Source organism: Anabrus simplex, chromosome 3 (genome assembly GCF_040414725.1).
Source record: "Anabrus simplex isolate iqAnaSimp1 chromosome 3, ASM4041472v1, whole genome shotgun sequence".
Taxonomy (NCBI): Eukaryota; Metazoa; Arthropoda; class Insecta; order Orthoptera; family Tettigoniidae; genus Anabrus; species Anabrus simplex.
In genome coordinates, this window is record NC_090267.1 from 202701384 (window position 1) to 202724731 (window position 23348).

At 38.4% G+C, this 23348-nt stretch overlaps 1 protein-coding gene across 1 annotated transcript in view; it reads right to left on the minus strand.

Moving 5' to 3' along the window:
• The window catches only part of LOC136866744 (tyrosine-protein phosphatase non-receptor type 13), a 179957-nt gene that overhangs the window by 72678 nt on the left and 83931 nt on the right, over window positions 1–23348 (minus strand). Inside the window, exons 8-9 of the mRNA XM_068226831.1 lie at window positions 17744–17950; window positions 520–722 (exon numbers count right to left, since the gene is read on the minus strand). Coding sequence (XP_068082932.1) covers window positions 520–722; window positions 17744–17950 — 410 coding nt within the window. The remainder of the gene's footprint in view (window positions 1–519; window positions 723–17743; window positions 17951–23348) is intronic.

Here is a 23348-nt window from a genome sequence, read left to right on the forward strand (position 1 = left end):
TGTTTAGATGGTGGTTGACTCTCAAAAACACAATATCCATTTTTCTGAAACTGTTTCAGGCAGAAACATGTTTTCAAATAGGTATTAGATTTAAAAAATTATTAATCATTCCCCCAAAACCATTTGACATACGAACTATGTATTTTACAAGCTCAGCTGACAGTGGGCTCTCCAAAATGTAAAACTTTGAATAATAACTTTCAGTTTAAAACCGTAGCAAAGTACAGGTATCTTGCTAGTTTAAAATGTAGCAATAGTCAAGTTTTTTCATGTTCCAACTATCATTGTTAGAGAAAGTCATGGACAGAATTCTTTTTTCTTTTGAAGGCACAGAGTGAAGTCTCCATAAATTATAAAGAACTTCTACTCTTTTTGTTTCTTTGACATGGCAAAATCTCAAATATTTATCAAGTCTATTAATATGGGTCGTGAAAACATCAATCTAAATATTTTATTTATTTGTTGTTTGCTATCCATAAAGAGGAAAAATGAATTATCTTAGAAATATCTCTCATTTACTTATGATGATCCATGCATAGTTTGTATTTGGTGTTCTGTCCATGTGGCTGCATGTAGAAGCAGTGGCGACTGTAGCTAAGATTCTGCAGTTGACACCATAGGAAGCTCTGTAATAGAGGTTTATCTACCATTCTCTGGTAGAGGAAAATCCCTTGTAGTTTTACAGCCACCCATACAACTTGACTGCAGCCTGACTTGAACACCTACAACAGACAAATTGTAGAATGTGTATATTCTGACTTCATTCTTTTCGTTTACTCTACTGAACACAGTACAACATACTTACTAGGTTGGCTGAAAAGACAGTTCATGTAATAACTAGTACATAATATGTCAGAGTAATGGCTAAACAAAAAAAGATTGTTGTTCTTCAATTAAAGTTAAAGTTAATTATTTTTCATAATTTTCATGAATTTAGCTTATCACCTATCTGAATTTATAGGCAATATCAGCCCTTAAACTTGGAAGTGATAGACTGCACAAATGATCCTAACATTTGAGATTATCATCCTGCCTTTCTTGAAGAGACGGTGCTATGGAAGGAAATAAAACAGTTAAAAAGTATAGCACTAAACGATATGCTAAACAAGGTAGTAACTTCATTCCATGTAACTCCTCGATTTTCTGGTTATTTTTATTTTTTATTTTGTTAATTTTACCTATCTTCCACTGAAGTTCCGATTTTCGGAGACACCAAACAAAACATATTGTGCGTTAATTAAAAAATGGAGACAACGATCATGTGAAATTAAACATTATGATAATAAAATGCATTACTGCCACATCTGTAGATATCCATAAGTGCGGCAAACTTTCCTGTTATTTATTTTTAATCTTCCCGTCATGGAACTTCTGGCACTATGCAGGCACTTGACAGTATACCTAATCTAAACAGTGCGGTCTCTCTTATCTCATTTACACTGACTGACAGAGCAAATGCAACACCAAGAAGGAGTGGTCAGAACTTTATGCCAATTGCAGGGTAGACTGACGTCACTGAGGTATGCTCATGATGTGAAATGCGCCGCTGTGCTGCGCACGTAGCGAACGATAAATGGGACACGGCGTTGGCGAATGGCCCACTTCGTACCGTGATTTCTCAGCCGACAGTCATTGTAGAACGTGTTGTCATGTGCCACAGGACACGTGTATAGCTAAGAACGCCGGGCCACCGTCAACGAAGGCATTTCCAGCAGACAGACGACTTTACGAGGGGTATGGTGATCGGGCTGAGAAGGGCAGGTTGGTCGCTTCATCAAATCGCAGCCGATACCCATAGGGATGTGTCCACGGTGCAGCGCCTGCGGCGAAGATGGTTGGCGCAGGGACATGTGGCACGTGCGAGGGGTCCAGGCGCAGCCCAAGTGACGTCAGCACGCAAGGATCGGCGCATCCGCCGCCAAGCGGTGGCAGCCCCGCACGCCACGTCAACCGCCATTCTTCAGCATGTGCAAGACACCCTGGCTGTTCCAATATCGACCAGAACAATTTCCCGTCGATTGGTTGAAGGATGCCTGCACTCCCGGCGTCCGCTCAGAAGACTACCATTGACTCCACAGCATAGACGTGCACGCCTGGCATGGTGCCGGGCTAGAGCGACTTGGATGAGGGAATGGCGGAACGTCGTGTTCTCCGATGAGTCACGTTTCTGTTCTGTCAGTGATAGTCACCGCAGACGAGTGTGGCGTCGGCGTGGAGAAAGGTCAAATCCGGCAGTAACTGTGGAGCGCCCTACCGCTAGACAACGCGGCATCATGGTTTGGGGCGCTATTGCGTATGATTCCACGTCACCTCTAGTGCGTATTCAAGGCACGTTAAATGCCCACCGCTACGTGCAGCATGTGCTGCGGCCGGTTGAACTCCCGTACCTTCAGGGGCTGCCCAATGCTCTGTTTCAGTAGGATAATGCCCGCCCACACACTGCTCGCATCTCCCAACAGGCTCTACGAGGTGTACAGATGCTTCCGTGGCCAGCGTACTCTCTGGATCTCTCACCAATCGAACACGTGTGGGATCTCATTGGACGCCGTTTGCAAACTCTGCCCCAGCCTCGTACGGACGACCAACTGTGGCAAATGGTTGACAGAGAATGGAGAACCATCCCTCAGGACACCATCCGCACTCTTATTGACTCTGTACCTCGACGTTGTGCCCGTTCGCACGTCCACGACAGATTACAAAATGGCGCCGACCGAAGGTATGGGCCATGTAATCTATAGCAAGCAAGGAATAGTCACCTGTTGTGATGTTATAGAGGGCCATATACGTCATGGAATGGTGAAGTATTCGAGTAAAACGGACAGTGGACGGTCTACAGTATTGTTTTCAAAAAAAAAAATAGAAAAACCATTATTATTAAAAAAATCTTCATCTTGAATTTTCACGACAACGAGAGCGGACGCAATCACCATCAGCGGAATAATTCTTGAGCAGAAGCAAAGGATCGCGCATAAGAAAAGAAATATCTCAACGATTGAATAAGAATAAAGAATAAGTTTTCGTCAAGATTCAAAAGCAGTTCAGACGAAAATAGACGTACTGAAGTCGTTACATACGAAATTGCGGATATGTCGAAGAGCTACGAAGAAAAATAAAAATAAATAAAATTAAGGATTAAAGACGTCAGAGAAGAATAGCATAAATGGCTGTATACTGCAATATAATCTTCAACTTTGAGACTGACAAGAAGATGATCAAGATGATGTGCTAAATTCACATGATGGACCGACCTGGGAACAATTCATCTTACCATACGACCAGGCAATGACGAGGAAGGCGACGGGTAACCATCCGACCGAGCCATGATGAAGGAAGGCAACGGGAATCCAGATAGTACTTCCAGAATGAAGAAGCGGATGATGTACCATATGTTCAACCCGTGACCGAACCGAAGACCCAACTACATCCATTGGGAACGGAACAGCTGGACCAGGGACAACCATGAGCGAGCTAAGTCATTCATAATATTTTATTGCATAATTTTTGGTTTGCCTACACATGTACCTTAGGTATGTGCCGATGGGCTAATTGTAGACCGATAAATATGGCAATGCAAGTGAGGATTACTAACGATGTGTGAGATAATTAAGTTCGTAGTTACGATTTAGTAATATAGCAATAGTTTATGCTATATCGACCAGAATACTTGTATGAAGCGTGAGGTTTGAAGAGAAATGTGAAACAGCTGATTTTAATGACATGCTGGGAGATTATAGAGATTTCATTGAAGTAATATTTAAAGTTGACGTCACGAGTGGTTGTGCGCGGTGTAGAAAGAAACAAATGGAATTACGCATTGTTTGGTTCATAGAAAGGGCATTGAACTCGTCCGTAGGTTATGAGAAGCTGTGACTTGTAAATATTATTAAGAAACTGTGTGGTATTTTAATGTAGTCGTGAAGTTGGGAACGCGATATATAATTATGGAGGCTACGATGTTAATATTAAATGGATGTTGTAATAAGAATATGATTATGGTAATTGGATGAAAGTTTCGAGTTATATATATAGTGATATGGGATGTTTTACGCGATGCAGGATCATCGTGTACCTGCAAGTTGAGATATGCCACACTACAAGTTTACTTTATGATTTATTTGCGTAAGAGTGCCCACACCGCTGGAGCTACACAAGCCAAGGTACGAACTGGATTTACTATTATAGATGTATGCTCGTGACGTAATCGTATGTCAGTGTAGATTATTATAATGAACATTAGTATACTACGATTCTTTGAATAGCTGTAGTTAACGAGATGCATTACGATACCGATATATATGAGATTATGTTTTCTAAACCTCGCAGCATAGCGCTTCCATACTAATTGCAAGAGAGTAAAGTAGCTTGCATTGTAGTTGAATGTTATTGGAATATAACTATACAAAGGGACATTGAACCTAAAAGGACATGTGAATGACAGCCAAAGATTATGTTGAAATTAGATAGATAGCTAGATCGATTTACATTCTCCATTTGAACGTACATTTCTTTAACGAACTTCAGCTAGGGAAAGGCTAGAGTAGGAGCCGTATTTAACAGGCACTAGGAAAGAATGCCTTAGTTCGTAAGTAGTTATCCACGCACAACGTGATCGTTGCAACAAAATCATGACTTCGGATTTTACTAAAACTTAACTTAATATTCTCAGATCTATTTTCGATTTCCTATAATTTATTCAGAACTACTTAAATGTATTCCAAGTTATTCAGACTTAACTTATTAGTGTATTTGAGATGCATTTCGGCTGGATATTATGTCCAAGTGAGACTGGTTTAATCAGACTTAAGAAAGTGAATTATCGGTACTACTTAATTGTGTTGATGTTATACTCACATTCCAATTGCGAGGTGGACCTCAAATGTGTCCAGTGATCTATTGTAAATGTGTAAATATTGAACTTCTACTTCACAAAGGAACTGATCATCTTAATAATTTTAAAATACTGAATATTATTTTTCATTTTATTTTGCGAGCCAGCGCTGACTCATTCTCACACTTATTTTCAGTCAATTTTTAAATAACGCGTCACTTTATATGGTAATTTAATAATTTAATATTTTATCAATAAATACCTTATTATTTTTCTAGATTTGCTTGTGTCATGAATTCTTACATTACTGTCTAGTTTGTAAGTTAGTTCATAGCTAAAAGTGGTACTGAATAATTGAGTGTTTCATATAACCATGGTAAGTTCTCTCAAAGTCAATGCTCTGATAAAGATTGTCGACGATTATTATTATGTCGTGAGTATCGATAGGTGTCACCCGTGAGTTGGGATTCTCTTGAACTCACGTAAAGCGAATTCTACAGTAAGATTACATGTCTTACTTGCCATAAGAAAACCCTGAGGTATCCGCTGAGCGACTCCATTTCGTCAAACTAGGCTGCCCAACGATGAGTAAAAAATGGAGGTATCGGGTAAAGAATGTAATCCGTCTTTGCGGTTACAACGTGTTTCTGCGTGCATCGCCGCTCGCGGTGGTCCTACATCCTACTGAGTCGATGCCGTGCGCATTGTGTAACCTGCATATCGGTTTGAAATAAACATCAATTATTCGTCCGTGCCGTCTCTGTTTTTTCCCCAACTTTCATCCCTTTCGAACCACTCCTTCTTGGTGTTCCATTTGCTCTGTCAGTCAGTGTATAGCTGTTTAGGTAAATCCTGATATGAAATGTGGAGAACAAGCATGAAATATACTTAAAAATAAGGGTTTTGCTTTCAACAGCAAGAGTTATGCAAAGAAAACTTCCAGTCCACTATGCATTACATTCGGAAATACAGCTCGTAACATACATTAGTTATCAGCTGGTGGGAATATCAGAGACCATCTCCAGAAACTATTTGGGACCGGGCGAGTTGGCCGTGCGGTTAGAGGCACGCGGCTGTGAGCTTGCATCCGGGAGGTAGTGGGTTCGAACCCCACTGTCGGCAGCCCTGAAGATATTTTTCCGTGGTTTCCCATTTTCACACCAGGCAAATGCTGGGGCTGTACCTTAATTTTTTTTTTTTGCTATGGGCTTTACGTCGCACCGACACAGATAGGTCTTATGGCGACGATGGGATAGGAAAGGCCTAGGAGTTGGAAGGAAGCGGCCGTGGCCTTAATTAAGGTACAGCCCCAGCATTTGCCTGGTGTGAAAATGGGAAACCACGGAAAACCATTTTCAGGGCTGCCGATAGTGGGATTCGAACCTACTATCTCCCGGATGCAAGCTCACAGCCGCGCGCCTCTACGCGCACGGCTAACTCGCCCGGTGTGTACCTTAATTAAAGCCACAGCTGCTTCCTTCCAACTCCTAGCCTTTTCCTATCCCATAGTCGCCATAAGATCTATCTGTGTCGGTGCGACATGAAACCAATAGAATAAAAAAAAACTATTTGGGAATAGATTCTCAATGTTTGAACTCTGTAGTCGGGAACAAAACTATTTTTAAAAGTTCGAAAAAAGACGGGACCTCAAAATCTCAAAAGCTCTCGATTCATGGCTTACGAGATGGCAGTGAGAATGACGTCATTTGGAATGACGAGATGCCGGTAGCAGGGAAGTTGGCGGTACAAGACGATAATTCAAATGAAAGCAGTGATTAGGTTTACTCAGGCTTGCTGTGTGGTAGGCCTACTGCACAACTGACAGACATGAGTTGAAACAAATGACATGATATGAGTAACTAAAACTGACTAAAACATGAACTTTATTTTTAATTCAAGAAAAGTGTCATAAGTGTTACAACTGTGTTGACTTCTTGCCATTTTTGTGTCGGCTGATGATGACATGGACATATGTCGAAACCGGTCCCATAACATATTAAATATGTTGCTACATTCGTGCAACAATATTATTGTATTGAATAGGTGGAACATCTTTCTTTTTTTAGCATTGTAATCCCCTTATCCCTCTTTTCTACAGGGTCAAGTATGAAGTGAGACAAATCTTTGTAGCAAGTTTTTATGACGGCAACCTTATCAGAAAAATTAATGAGATGAAACGAATAACGTGATATGAGAAACTAAAACTGACTATATTTACTATATATGTAGGCTTAAAGGTCATGTTCACATTTATTGTCCTTTTACATTTAGAAATACTGCCTTCAAATGAAAATACGAGGGTGGATCAAATATAAATGGGATTTTATTTCTTATTTAAATTCATTTATTGAAAAACACAAGGCAATTACAATTTATTTTTCCACATAGTTTCCTGCTTTGGAAATGTGTTTGTCCCAGTGTATGGACAGCTTTTTGATGCCCTCATTGTAAAAAGAACAGGGTTGTGTCACCAGCCAGTTGCGCACAAAGTCTTCCGCACTCTCATCATCTTCAAACCGTTGCCCTCCTAGAGCTTCTTTAAGCGGTCCGAACAAATGGAAATCGTAGGGCGATAAGTCCGGGCTGTAAGGAGGATGATCAAGTGTAGTCCAGTGCATTTGCTGTAGCTTGGGGACAGTACGTGGCCGCGCATTGTCGTGGAGGAAAATGACCTTTTGAATTGGTTGGTCTCGTCTTTTGTGGCGATATGCAACCCTTGCCTTGTTCAACAGCTTGCAATAGTAAGCAGCATTGATTGTGCATCGCTCATGCAAAAAAATCAATCAGCAAAATGCCTCACCAATTGAAAAAAACGATTGCAAGAAACTCGCCAGCTGACAGTTAAGTCTTGGCCTTCACTGGTGCTGCCTCCCCTTTCCTCTGCCATTCGTTACTGGCTTGTTTGGATTCAGGAGTGTAGTAATGGACCCAGGTTTCGTCGTAGGTGATGATCCAACTCAAAATTCATAATCTTCTTCTGCAAACCTTGCTGTAAGCCTCTGACAGATCTCCAAACGTCTCAACTTCAGATTTTCGGTCAAAAGACGAGGGACCCATCTGGAACACACTTTACAGAACTGTAGGTCATTTGTGATGATTGCTTGACAGCTCCCGTAACTGATCTTGACTTGTTCTGTAATTTCTGATACTCTCACCCGTCAATCGTCGTCATTAATGTCTTTAACCGCACGAATGTTTTTGTCTGTAATGCTGGTCCGAGGATGGCAATCGTGTTGCTGATTTTCCACGCGTTCTCGTCCTTCCTTGAATTTTTTATGCCAGGCAAACACGCGTCCTTGACAATGTTTGATCACTGAACTGTGCAGTGAATCTCCAGCAAATTTCCGCTGCTGTAACTCCTTCACGAGCAAGTAATTTTATAATTTGCACTGCACAGTGAAGGGGTACACCTGTTGCTCCGACATCGTGAGCATACTGACGAAATGACAGGAAATATCTAACAGTACGCTCTCCCCACTCCTAACGGTCCCATCTAAGCATAACAGAAGCACCGTGCCAGTCCTATCAACTGTTGATGTTCACGAACAAAATTCCCGTTTATATTTGATCGACCTTCATAGCCAGTGTAAATGAAATACATTCATAAGTTTGTTAAAGAATAGTGTAGAATGTTTACATGTCTAATTTATAGCTCTTTATAGCTTAGAAGCCATGTGATCACTGCACAAAATTTGAGGTTATCGCATATTAGATCCCCCTTCACTTTCTTTGGCTGTAGAAGTGGGAAAAAAAGGTGTCTAATACAAGCGTACATATGGCGTCCACCTCTACCTTGTATAACCTGCCATACTGATCAGAGCATCAATTCAAACAATATTTTAACCTTAGCCAAGCATAACACATGTTTATCCAGAACTTATTTACTCCCGCAACAGCGAAAGACGTCTTTATCCGGAATTTTAAATTATGCACTTTTGCCTTCATATGTTTTAGATTATGTTTGTAATATTAGCCGATAGATGTCAGGAGTGAATACACAGGGCCCTTAGTTAGGCTTAGCACAGGGATTTGGAATGAAAAAGAAAAACAAGTTTTGCTGCTAATGAGAGTTCTATGATGTTCTAATGTTCATCATTTAGCTATTGCAGACATTATATCCTGAAAAGGAATTCAAAACGAGTCTGAAATAGAATCATAATTACTAGATAGTGTTAATGATTACTCAGGAATGTGTGATAATGAATGAAAAAGTGAAAAAAGTGAAACTGTTGCAAGTGAGTGTGAGAAAATCATAAGTGAAAGGAGAGATTCAGATGATGAGCACCTAGGTATATCGGTGGAATTAACCCCTCAGCATGGAAGGACTTTCACCTCACTGCTTCTCTGTGCTGCGGGAGGAGAAGAGCACACAGCTTGTTTAGAAGTGCACACCATCATATAACATGTTATAACAGAACCAAGAGGCATTGGATTTAAACCAAATTTTCACAGTTTGTTAATGACAATTGTAGACAGTGATAACAAAAGTTACTGAAACCATACTATCATATTTTAAAGACCATGCTTACCTTAGAAGTTTAATTTGGTGTGGTAAATTTTAAAACATTCCTCTATGCAGAGACCAGCTTCGCAGTCTGGGCATCAGAACAATGATTCCTTCATCTTGCCCTATTTATAGCACACAAGGCACAATGTTGTCCACTGAATGATGACCAGAACATTTCTAGTTACATCACTCCCATACCTGGCTAGAATTCCCTTAACCAAATCTACCATGAACTTCAAGTGGTCAGCCCTGTTGTTCTAGAGGTTACATTTATATGTTACAAAAGAGTTGAAAACTGTAACATTTATAGGCCTCATAGAAAGTTTTATGTACCATTTGTTCATTTTTTTCTTTTCTATCAAATAATTTTGCAGCATTTGATCTTCGAGGTCAACACCACCCATGTATTTATTTTAGTCTATAGCACAAACCAGTTTAGCTCCCCCCCCCCTTCTGCACAATACTTGAGGCGTCTAGTATCAAAACCGGCCAAGTCACTCAAGGCATATTTTTCAATATCGATGAAAAACCTGTAGAGACAAACCAATGACGGTCAGTAAAGATTTTTTTTCACAGTTATATCCTTAATGGTTTAAGTTCCGCTGTTTTGAGAAATCTAACTCATAATTACCCCATCTTTTTTGTTAATTTAAATTTTGACTTGGCTGTTTTTGTTGCAATTTTGTACAATTTCAGTCTGTTTTTGTAAAACTGTATTCTTTTTTAAATTCCAAACGCTTGTGAAAAAAGGCAATTAAATGAAAATAAATTGACATTTTAATTACTTTTCTTTATTGCAATTTAAAAAAAGTATTTCAGCATAAATGAGGTAATAATAAACGAAGAAGAACATCATAAAGCTGAGGAGAATACAAAATAGGATTTCTCTCACTAAAAGTTTATAGTTTACTTAGATCTTGAACACAGTAAAATAAAATTATCGTCAATAATAGTCACTTATGTTAATAGAATCATTATTAGGATAGGTACTGTTCAAACATAACTAAGTAATATTGTTGTTGAAAGTCTTCAATTTGCTCTCATTTATAATACAATATCAGGCATTTCTCGTGAACTATTGATGCAGACTTCAGAGACGGTGTTGGAACTCTCATGACCAACGAAAGCTGTTTCACTTGCTAATATTACAATTTTATAAAACTGCAAAGCTGGAAGATTTCTGATGGTATATTATTATTATTATTATTATTATTATTATTATTATTATTATTATTATTATTATTATTATTATTATTATTATTACTATGGTTTTTAATGTGAGTTAGAACACACACTCACACAAACATGCATAGTTAGATCATCTTAGTTTCTTCTCAAATGTGCTCATTTGAATTCTTTTTTAATCTCGAAAAATGAAACATAGAAACTCATATTTTAGGGTTGACAGTTCTGCGAGGCTAATTTCTGAAAAGACATCAACCTAAAATCAACCTAACTGCTTCAAGAATCGAACGAGAAACTTCGATAATCTGTAGTAAAATAAAATGAAATATTATTCTTACCGCTCTCGTTTTCGTTGTTGTGATTTCCACTGTGACGTATCTCTTGTTCTCTTTCTGGGGGTTTCATTTATTGATGTTTCCATTATGTAGCACAAGGTATGAAAGTAAATTTTTCAGTTCACCACTCGGAACAATATCCACGTTACAGCACACAATAATGACAAAATACGAGCACACCGGAAATAGGATTGCTTTGGCGCCAATGACGGTAAGAAGCCCGCGAATACGTAAATCAGTGTTGCAAACGAACAAAAGACAAAATATTATGACTTCAAAGAATATACATTACAAGGAATGATTTTGCCTACTGATATCACATTGTTGCTTAATGTAACAACACAAGGTTCCAGACAATAATGCTGCATCATAAAGATTGTCGCTTGTTCCTTGACTTGGCCGGTTTTGAATTCACTGGCTGCATGACTTGGCCGATTCTGTTGCATGACCGAGAATTCAGTGCTCTATAACATGAAGACATGGACGATTTTAAAGCATATTCTTGTTTCACCTGATAGTGCTATACTTCTACTTCAAGTTGATAACCTTAACTCATTTTCGTAAATTTTGTGACTTGGCCGGTTTTGATACTAGACGCCTCACTTGTCTTATCACTATGGTATGTTGTAATAAATGACACAACCTCTCTGTCCATCCATTTCAGAACAGTATCACCTTTTTTCAGCTTTGTGTCTTTCAATTTCTTAGATACATGCTTTCCATTCAGTCTCAGTGTACCTACACAATCTGTTTTATTGTCTTTCAAGTCTTTGGCTAACTGTGGGCTATTATAAAAATTGTTCATCCATAATGTACGGCCACGATGAAGTAGAGGTTCTACGAGATGCATAATAATTGCAGTGATCTTGGATGGATTTGAAGAAATGAAGAAAGAGCTAAAAATTGTCTCTTTTTCTGTGTATATCATGAGTGACCATAAATATACAGTTTGGGGTACACAGAGTTCATGTGTTTCTATGCCAAACTGCAAAGCCTTCAGAGGAATATACTGTTAGAATGAGAGTCTGCCTTTCCACAATGTGAGGGATTCATCTATTGCAATGTTTTGATCAGGGAGATACATGGACATGAATTTATTATTAAGATAGTGTAGAACAGGTGAAATTATGAAGAGTTTCATGGGACCCTGAAAAAGGGGTTTGGTGGTATTGTCAGTAAAATAAAGAAATCTTGTTATGCTTTCAAATCTGTCAAATGAAATGATGGAATTAAATATGGGAGTAGCTAGTAAATGACTTTTTGAGAAATAGGACCTCAGGGTTGGTTTTCGAACAATGCCAATCAGCAGGAAACAACATACCATGTGTCATCATGTGCTGCTTAGCATAGATATTTGTCTGTTCCACTATTATACTCACGAATTCACACGTAAAAAATAATTGAAATATTATCACGGGATCTAAACAATTCCATGCAGCTTCTTGCGGCCCATAATTTCCCGTAAACACTTCCCTTTTGCCGATATAATTTCCCATGTCTTCCCAGACAAACTCCTGACCGGCAACACTAATACCCATGTTTTGTAGTCTATTTACATCACCACATTCACTCTCACTGTCACTACTTTCACTTCCAGACTCTATCCAAATCATCATTCAGAGCAAGATTTCCACCTCATCATTCACTAAAACTTTAACCGCCATCTTGTAAACACAACAACACAACAAAAAACTCGCTCTTTGAAATCCAATTTATCACATGTAATTGAAGCAAAATCAATATTTTAATACTCGAGATGAAAAATCAAAGCTTTCTCTATCAATATAACCCAAGAGAATGGTAAAAGTTACAAAACCAGGTACAAGGTGGAAACACAAAGCAAGGAGTGCAAAGTGCGTGCAGGTAATGGCATTCTGTGACAGAGAGCATCTAGGTCATGATGTGCAGTACACGGCATTTCACACTGAGTGGTTAATCACCAAAATTTGACAGAATGTCAATAATAGTGATGATGAAAGCATATAATGGTATGAGGACACAAATCAGGATCCAGGACTGTAAACAATTCTAGTTTGCACCATTAAAAAAGTTTCAGTTTGCTTCCCATTTTGGCACATATAGTGAACTGTGTCATCATCATCGTCAGTTTTCTACTCCAGTTGCCCGGGTGTGGTTTACGAGCACTCTCCACTTCTGTCTGTCCATGTACCACTCTTCTCTCAAGACGACATCCCAGCTGATTCCTCTTGTTCCTATGTCCTCTTTCACTTGGTCCAGCCACCTCTTCCTAGGTCTTCCTACCGGTCGTTTTCCGGCCACGACTGTGTGTAGCCATTGTTTTGCTGTCCTTCCATCGTCCATTCGTTTGACATGGCCAAACCATTTCAAACGGGCCCTTGTCCCTTTTTCATTCAGGTATGGGTACACACCAGCTTGCTCCCTTATTCTTTCATTCCTTACCCTGTCCCTTTTTGTCTTCTGTACCATAGTACGTAGTAACTTCATTTCTGCGGCTTGTAGTTTGCTATCCACTTTTTAGGTTGTTGTGCAGGTTTCTAGGCCATATGTTATTATGGGGGTGAAGTATGATTGGAATAGAATCTGCTTTGATCTTAAGGGAACTTGTTCGTTCCAGAGGAGGTTCCGAACTTGATGGTAAAACTGAGCTGATTTTTGAATGCGGTTGTTAATCTCATGCTGTATTCTGTTATCACTTGAAATGATGCACCCAAGATATTTATATTGGTCTACTGTTTCCAGTTGTGTACCTTCCAGCATTATTTTTCCTTTCTTCTTCTGCCTGTTGACAGACATAGTAACAGTTTTCGATTTATTTATTGTTAATCCGTGTGCTTTCAAATGTTCATTCCAGGTGTTCAGCCTCTCTTGGACTTCCTTCTCTGTATTTCCCCAAATTACTGCATCATCTGCAAATGCAAATACATTGATGTCCATATTGTTCTTCTGCTTAATTTCTTTCATGACTTCATCCATGACAGTGATAAAAAGTAATGGTGAAAGGGTACTGCCTTGTTGCACTCCTTTAGTGGTTTGGAACCAATCAGAATTACCGTTTCCTATCTGTACGCAACTGCAGCAGTCTTCATAAAGCATTTTAACTTTCTGGATAAGCCCTTTGGGTACATTCTTCTTTCTTAAACATTCCCATATAGTCTTCCTTGGAACACTATCAAATGCTTTTTCGAGATCCAAAAACACTAGTTTGCCCTTCTCCCAATGCTTTTCTAACAGTATTCCAAGTGCAAATATGAGATCGGTAGTTGATCGGTGTTCTCTGAATCCATATTGTTCTTCCTGTAGTTGTGGTTCTATTATTTTCCTTAGCCTTTTTTCAAGTATTTTCTCAAATATTTTCAAACCATGAGACAATAAAGTGACCCCTCTATAATTGCTACATTTCTTCTGGCTTCCTTTTTTGAAGAGAGCTATTATTATTCCCTTTTTCCAATCATCTGGGACTTTCCTATCCTTCCATATTGCATTAATTACTCTATGAAGCCACTGTATTCCTATTGCACCAGTTGCTTTGATCATATCTGCACTGACTTCATCAAATCCTGTAGATCTTTCTTTGGGCATACTATTAAGGGCCGTCTCTACTTCCTTCCATGTTGGCGGACTCTCTTGGTCAGGCTCATCATTGCAGCTTAAACTGACCTGCGTGGTTACATCATTGGAGTCTTTCCCAGTACTGTTGTATAAATTATCAAAATAGGATTTCATGATCTTCCTTATTTCTGTCTCCTCCATAACTATGTTACCATCTGGTTCCTCTATTGCTGTTATGTATTCATTGTCTCTTCTTATATTTCGTATTGTTCGGTAAAGTAGTTTAGAATTAGCTTTGCTGTCTTGCTCTAGTTTATCTGTGAAATCAGTCCAAGCTTTCTGTTTTTCTTCGGCCACAATTTTCTTTACTTGTAACTTCTGATATAGTGAACTGTGTATATCTATTAATTAATTTTTTTCAATAATTATACTGTAGTATTAGTGATAATGAATTATGAAGTAGGCCATATCGTTCTACGTTGCGATATTATTTGACGTAAATAAATATTACACGAGAACACGTTCACTTCCTTGTATAAATTACTTTATTCACACTGTACGTCACAACTCACAATTATACACACTAGCAAATTATACTATATACAACACTCAATAGCGGAGTACCCTGAAGTCGATTATGACAAGTACAGATATCAACAACACTTCCTTGGAACACTATCAAATGCTTTTTCGAGATCCAAAAACACTAGTGTTAAGTCTTTGCCCTTCTCCCAATGCTTTTCTAACATCCCTTTTCTAACATACTCTCTCTTAAATTCCCCGCCTCACTCATGCACTCACTCACTCGAGTCTAATGATTTGACTCCACCTCGGAGCCCAACAGTCACTCCCAGTCCATCACTTGCCTGAGTCCCAAGAACTGCGAACTTACAACTAAGAACTGACTTCACTGATTAACAGCTCGATATTTATACTACTCGAGCAACCATCTAGAATGATCGACTTCTGGAAGAGTTCTTACAACACTCTAATGAAACACACTCGAAACATCGATCGACCAGCTAGTCGAATGGGTACTAGAATGTTCTTTCAATATTTAAAAAGGTACATGGAAATATCTACAACATTCGTAATGTCTCTGCATGTATCTGGATAATAAAACCTTACAGTAAGTTTCCAGAACCCTTCACATATACCAAATTATAGTACAATAAGTCTAACATACAAACATTATGGAACAATATTATGGAACCGCTTTCGACTCTATAGATTTTGAGGTTAAACAATACGTATTTGAGGTTATACAATTCTATTTTACATATTTACAGAGAAACCCTATACTAGTCATGTTTAACACTTAATCAAAGATAATTTAGCATTAAATAAACTATAATTAAAATATATAAACCATAATAATTGAAGGTTTTACACCAATTACGATGTCGTACCTACGACAGCCAGAAAGTGAATTACAACCAAGTTTTGTGGATGTAAAATAAATATAGTGTTTTGTGACATTATTCAAAACTACTGTGTGGTGTGCCCTGAGCATTTGTGTACAAAGCAGGCAGCTGAGTACTGGTATTTATATCTTCCAGAATAAATGGATACCTGCAATCTATTCAGATAAAATTAGGTACGAATGGCTCATTTATGCAGAACTACTTATATTTCAGAAAGTTTGTGTTTGCTGACAGTAAAAATAAGATCATGAAAATGAATTACGTAAACAACAAAAATGTAATCCGCTTGACAAGGGTTAAGTGTGTCATAAGGAATAACCATACACATATCACGGAATCACCCATGTTGAAGTCCATTAATATTTGTTGGCATATAGGTATAATGGCACAACTGCTGTTTAATCATGTCCCAGATCACTACCAATAGAAGATAGCCTTGAGGGCAACATAAACATACAACCTTTCCAATTTAAAAAAAACAAAAAAACAAAAAGTGAAACTGTACTCATATATGAAAATTAATAAATATCAACGAAAAACACAGTAAGTGACGAACTCGACATGGTTAGCATAAATATGGATAAGAAAGAACATGGAAGTGAAGCGCCAAATTCAGAAGGTAAATTGGAATCGGACAAGGTAAGTGTCAAGTTCTACCATTCTGGGTTGAAAAGCCAGAGATGGTTTTGCAGGCAGAAGCATAATTTATTATTGCTGAAATAACCACCGAAACCATGAAATTTAATTACGTTGTTGCTCAGTCGGAGCCTAGATTTGTTGAAAAAATTTGGGATCTAATGATTAGTACTGAAAATAATATCTGCCAAAAGGTAGATTATTAACATTATTGAAAGAAAGTAAACAGCATCAAATAAAAAAGCTTGTTAGTGAACTTGAACTTGGCAACATGAAACTAGGAAAATTATTAAGAAAAAGGAAAGGTTTCAGTAGGACAAAATAATGTTTCTGAAAAAATCTTAAAAACTCTCTGGCTTCACAAACTTTCAGGTAATATCCGAAGTATCTTAAGTAATTCAGATGAAACTGTAGATAAAATGATGAAAATCGCAGATCATATGTTTGAGATGCGAACTATTGATGAAGTGCAAACTACATCTGCACAATCTTTAGCGTCATCAACGTCCATTCTATCAATTCAAGATCTTCTTGTGAGAATCGAGGAATTAGAGAAACAGGTCAGGAAGAGCAGAAGCGAAGGTAGGCATTGGCCCCGTAGTAGAAGTAGGACTAGAACTAGATTTGATTGAAATGGCAAATATTGTTACTATCACTTTCGCTTCGGAACAAAACATAAAGCTGAAAAGTGTGGTCTTGTCAATGGCAAAATACGGAAAACTAAATGGGTCGGACATAATAGCGCCAACTATTCTGCCACAGATGTTATATCCGGCCATACCGGTTATTTGTAAAGTATCATAATTCAGGACAACAACTTCTGGTTGACAACGGTGGAGATATCTCTGTTGTACCAGTTCAACAGGACAACAAAGCAGGAACGTCAGACTTTAAACTTTGTGCAGCTAATGGTTCAAAAATCCGCACGTATAGCTCAAGTTACTTAAATGTGAACTTTTGGGTTAAGGCATTGCTTCAAATGGCCATTCACCATCACTCCAAAGGCATTCTAAAGCTGATTTTGTTCATCACTTTGGCTTACTCTTTGATATGAAAAACAGGAGACTGATAGATAGCCATATTAAGCTAAATGTTTCTGCAGATGTAGCCATTGTTGATGTAGGTGAGTCAGTAAGCTAACTTCAAGCAACAGCAGTTATCACCACTTCTTTTGTTCACTAATGACTTTGGGTTCTCAATTACAAAAGGGCAAAGAGTGGAAAGTTGATCACACTTAAAGAAGAGTTCAATTACTTTTAAGTTAATTTGAAGATCACTTTGGTATAATTGTACTTACACAAATGGCACTATGGAAGTGGCATCCGTAATGAGGCAGGGATTGGACTTGGGTTATATAAGCTTCTTCAGCACGTCCAGGGTCTAACCCATGTCGTTGTTGATGCCTCTTCTGAAGTTCAGCCTTCAGCTCAGTCTCATTTTGACCATGCAGCACAACTTCAGGTAGATAGTGCTCCAGTAAGAAGTACTCTCCACACCCGTGCTCCTGCAACATTTTGAAATGGATTCAAATTAGCATTATCATTTCTAACTTTTAATACTGATACTGAATATTTCAATAACATTATTTTAGTAAAAGTGAAGCAACACAAGGGGTTTCTTTTTTACCCTCTATAATAGAAAGAAGCTGTTGCCTGGAAGTAGAGCTGTGATGCAAAGTAAGTTGCCCACTGTGATTATTCTTAGTGAACTTGATACATTTTCAATAATTATTCATACAGTTGAATTACACTCTACTTATATTAACATCTCTAAACAAATATATCCAACTGCTCCCTCTGAACATTTTAGTTTAAGAATTCTTCACAACAATCAACAACATCACATTAGCTTAATAAATCCAGTAGATCATTCAAAAATGTGGAGAAAGTCCATGATTAATGCAAAGTATAACTGACCAGCTTAAAAGAAAAGATCACTTGAAAAAACAGTAATATTCAAGTTTAAATATAAAATACAAAGTAATCCCAAAATTAACACACCTACCAGTCAAGCAACTTTCTTTATTCATCTGCACTAGCAGGTACAGTAGTAGTACTGAAAATAAAAACCTACAACATGTTTTCCAGTCATTGACTGGGTCAGGGATGTAATGAATGAAGCAGATATAGGCTATTAGTATGATGGGATCGCCACTCCCAAAGTGATTTATTAATGACTGATAGATGCTATGAAATGAGAATGGGCAGTGTTGTTGGAATGAAAGATGACAGGGAAAACCAGAGTACCCGGAGAAAAACCTGTCCCGCCTCTGCTTTGTCTAGCACAAATCTCACGTGGAGTGACTGGGATTTGAACCACGGTATCCAGCGGTGAGAGGCCGACGCGCTGCCGTCTGAGCCACGGAGGCTCAGAAGTAGTACTATGGAACCCATATTGTTTTCTTGTCAATACAGTACATTTTTGTACAATTTACAAAACTATTCTTAATCTTCCATTTTTGCAACACGCTACACATTGCATTAGGTCTCAAACTCCAAGTTCTGTCCATACTTAAGATATATAGCAAGATTTAGGACTCTCATACAGCTGTCTGTGCCTGTACCCAGTGTGTCCATTAATAAGAACTGATTTTACAATTATATCTACATTCTCTGAGTTGGGACATAAAAATACGTCTGTACCTTGGGAATGTCTGCAAGGAAAGATTTCACTGTATATTTTCATGTATAAAAATATGTCATTTTCTTTATCAGCCTATGCTACCAACATGGCTATCCAATGCTCTCCTTATTTCTTACTCTAATTTTCTAATTTTCATAGAATTCATTTATCGTGTGGCTTTTACTGCCGTGAGTGTCCGAGGATATGTTCGGCTCGCCTGGTGCAGGTCTTTCTATTTGACTCCCATGGGCGACCTTTGCATCTGGATGTGGGATGATTATGATAGAGACTAGGGAGAGGGTGAAACCCAGTGTCGGCACATAGCCTACTACTTTCGAATAATACCAAGGGATCTGCTCAAAGTTTTACGTCGCCATCCAACGGACGAATCACCATCAACAGTGTCATAAGCCTTCATTCCATATGAGCACTGCAGAGAGGTTTGGAATTAAATCCAGGCTTTAGGCATGCAATGGAGTGATTAATTGTATACCACCACCTCTCCCACCCTGCTGGCCAACAATCTGATGGTGAATTTTTTTTTTTTTTTTTTGACCAATGGTACTCGAACCAGCTAACCACAGTATCAGACCATATACACTTAATGAGTTAAAGATCATCGCCACCTGGCGGGCAGATAGTGAATGAACAAACTATACAAACAGTTCAAAAGGATAACAACGGGTGCCGCATACTTGCTGACAGGCTAAGGTCAACAGGATAGCAGTGCAGGGCAGGCCATATGTGTGAGCTGTGGGCTGTTGAAATCATCAGTGTGTATTGCATTAAGCGAGCATTCAGATACAAGCGGTAATGTTTACTACTGAAGAGAGAGCTTTTTTAGTGAAACACGTGTTTCGCGAAGGCAATCGGTTTACAGAAAATTTAAAACTAAAATTTCAGGCGCGGTTTGCAAATTCAAAGTGTCCAAAATGGGATACCGTTCGGGATTTGATAAGTAAATTTTGTGGGACTGGCTCAGTTTATAATGTACTAGGAACAGACAAGCCTAGGCTTTTAAAAGACGAAAAAAGATTGATGAACTTAAAGTGAATATTATTAACTACGTGCAGTCCATTATGTAAGAAACTTTAGTGAAAGTCTTTGACAATATGTGTAGACATGCTGATGCTTTTGAAACGTATCTATATCGCCGCCTACGCCGAATACCTTGGGTTAAAAATTAAATAACTGGAAAGGAGGTTCAACCTATTCAATACTCAAAGGAAAGAAACGTAGCAATCACATTTCTATTTAAATGGGACCGGTTTCGACCTTAGTCTAGGTCATCATCAGCCATAAAAACATATAAAATGTTTATGAATGTTGGAGGTCAGTTCCACACTCTGTTAGGCACAAAGACACGACACCACATTCTGTCCTGCATAAAGTCACAACACTACTAATCAACATACGAAGATCAAAAAGGCTTGAATTCGCAGACGAACAGATCTGTAGTAGAAAGCCGCCAGCTCCCGGTGACCAGCGCGGCACACTCAAGGTCACGCGCTTGACCTTGAGTGTGCCGCGCTGGTCACCGGGAGCTGGCGGCTTTCTACTACAGATCTGTTCGTCTGCGAATTCAAGCCTTTTTGATCTTCGTATGTTGATTAGTAGTGTTGTGACTTTATGCAGGACAGAATGTGGTGTCGTGTCTTTGTGCCTAACAGAGTGTGGAACTGACCTCCAACATTCATAAACATTTTATATGTTTTTATGGCTGATGATGACCTAGACTAAGGTCGAAACCGGTCCCATTTAAATAGAAATGTGATTGCTACGTTTCTTTCCTTTGAGTATTGAATAGGTTGAACCTCCTTTCCAGTTATTTAATTTTTAACATCAATAATTTCAATACGGAACAATGAAATTTTTATCTTTAAATGAATACCTTGGGTGCTGAAAATTTCAAATGACAAAGTCCTTTATCGCATGAAGAAACAAAAAGAACTATTATTTACTGTAAAAGAAAAAAAAAAAAGAAAAAGAAAAACCCAATATCTAGGGCACATTATGAGAGGCGAGAAGTACCAGCTATTACAACTCATCATTGAAGGTAAGATACAGGGTACAAGGTCTGTAGGCAGGAGGAGGAATTCATGGTTGAAGGACATCCAAAGATGGTACCACTGCATTTCAGAAGGTGCTTTCCATGCTGCAACATCACATTCGGAGCTGGCTATGTGGACCGCCAACCTCCACTAGGAGCAGGCGCCTCAATAAGAAGAGGAAGAAGAAGAAGAAGAATTGTCTTCCTATTCAAATATCTGTGAATGAATTCATGTCATTTACAAGTTATACAGTTATATATACATGAACAATAGATGCCCAGTTAAATTCTACATGAAAAATAGTTGCTCGTTTGCTTTTATTTCAGTGTTTGGTACCTAAATCCTCTGAATTCGAATACACTTGCCTTTGGTTAGGCTCACTTAAAGACTTCCAACATGGAGGCTCCATAAGTAACATTGATGTCTTGACCTCCCTAGATTGATCTTGTTAATTAAGGTACAGCCTCAGCATTTGCCTGCTGTAAAAATGGGAAAACACGGAAAACCATCTTCAGGGCTGCCGACAGTGGGGCTCGAACCCACTACCTTCCAGATGCAAGCTCACAGCTGCGTACCCCTAACCGCATGGCCAACTCACCCGGTGTGGAACTTTTGCCACTATCTGGGCACTTTGATAGTATACCTAAATTAAACAATGGTGTCTCTTATCTCAATTAAAGCTGTTTAGAAAAAATTCTGATGTGATAAATGTAGAGAACAAGCATGAAATATACTTAAAAATAAAAGTCTGGCTTCCAACAGCTGCAGTTATTCGAAGAATGCTTCCAATCACTGTGTATTACATTCTGAAGTACAACTTATACAGAACATTTGCTAGCAATCAGCTGGTGGGCTGGCATGCTTTCTACAGCACAGCTTTACTCAGAAGGAGTGCCTTCTGCTACACATACACCAAATGAGAAAATACTGAGATCATCTCTAGAAATTATTTGCAAATATTTTTAAAGGTTTCAAAAAGACCGGGATCTTGAATGCTCTCATTAGCAGTGAAGATGATGTCATTTAGGATGATGATGATGATGCCTGTAATAGGGAAGTTGATAGAACAAGACGATGATAATTCAAATGAAAGCAGTGATTAGGTTTACCGTGTGATAAACCTACTGCTCAAGTGACAGACACTAATGACTGGCCATTGCATTCTTTTGTATGAATACTGCATAATATGATAAATAAAACTGTATGTCTGACACTTATCCCTTTTCTCTACGGGGTCAAGTATGAAGCGAGATGAATATTTGTAGAGAGTTTTTACGACCAGATGCCCTTCCTGACATCAACCTCATCAGAGGAGATAATGAGACGAAACGAATGGCATGATGTAAGAGTAATTACAACTGATTATAGTTACAGTATATATAGGCCTAAAAGTAATGTGTTCACGATTTCTTGTTTTCTTTTTATCTTTTTTGTTTACTTAGAACTACTCCTTTTCAATGAAGGTAGCCAGTAAGACTCAGAACACAATCACAAATTTGTTAAAGAATAGTGCAGAATACAGTACATACATGTACCATTCACAGTTTTTTATAATCAGAAGTCACTGGACAAAATGGGAGGCTATCGTATAATGCCACCACCCCACCACTTTTTTTGCAGCTATAAAAGCAGAGGTAATATGCAAGGAAATACGGTATATATTGACTATCAGATCTTTTAAAGAAGTAATTTAGAACATGAAGTCCACAAACTCCAAAATTCATGAGATGTTTGCCATCATGGTTATCTTTAAGTTTTTGCCTAGTTTCTTCAAGGAGCTGAGATTTACGTTTGGCCCATCCATTAAAACTTGAAGAATATTCTTACAATAGTTTGATTCCTGTTGTGAAACTATGAAGATGATCTTGTGCCGAAGACCTTTGTAAATATACTATTGAAATATTCAGTGCACATTCTACTTATATTAATATCCCAAAACTAAACAAATATACCCATCTGCCTCCCTCTGAACATTTTCGTATAAGGATTCATCAAAACAAACAACACCACATTAACTTAATCAATTAAGTAGATCATTCACAAATTATGGGACAAGTCCATGATTAATAATGTATTTACATTTCCTTGACCAATTTTTAATGCTTGGCACCATCACACTATCTGGAAACATCAACATACAGTGCTGTGCAAAACTTAAGGATGAGATAGATAAAGGAAAGTATTAACTACTCGGTGGAAATGTATAAAAGTGGAGAAGCATGTTGCCAG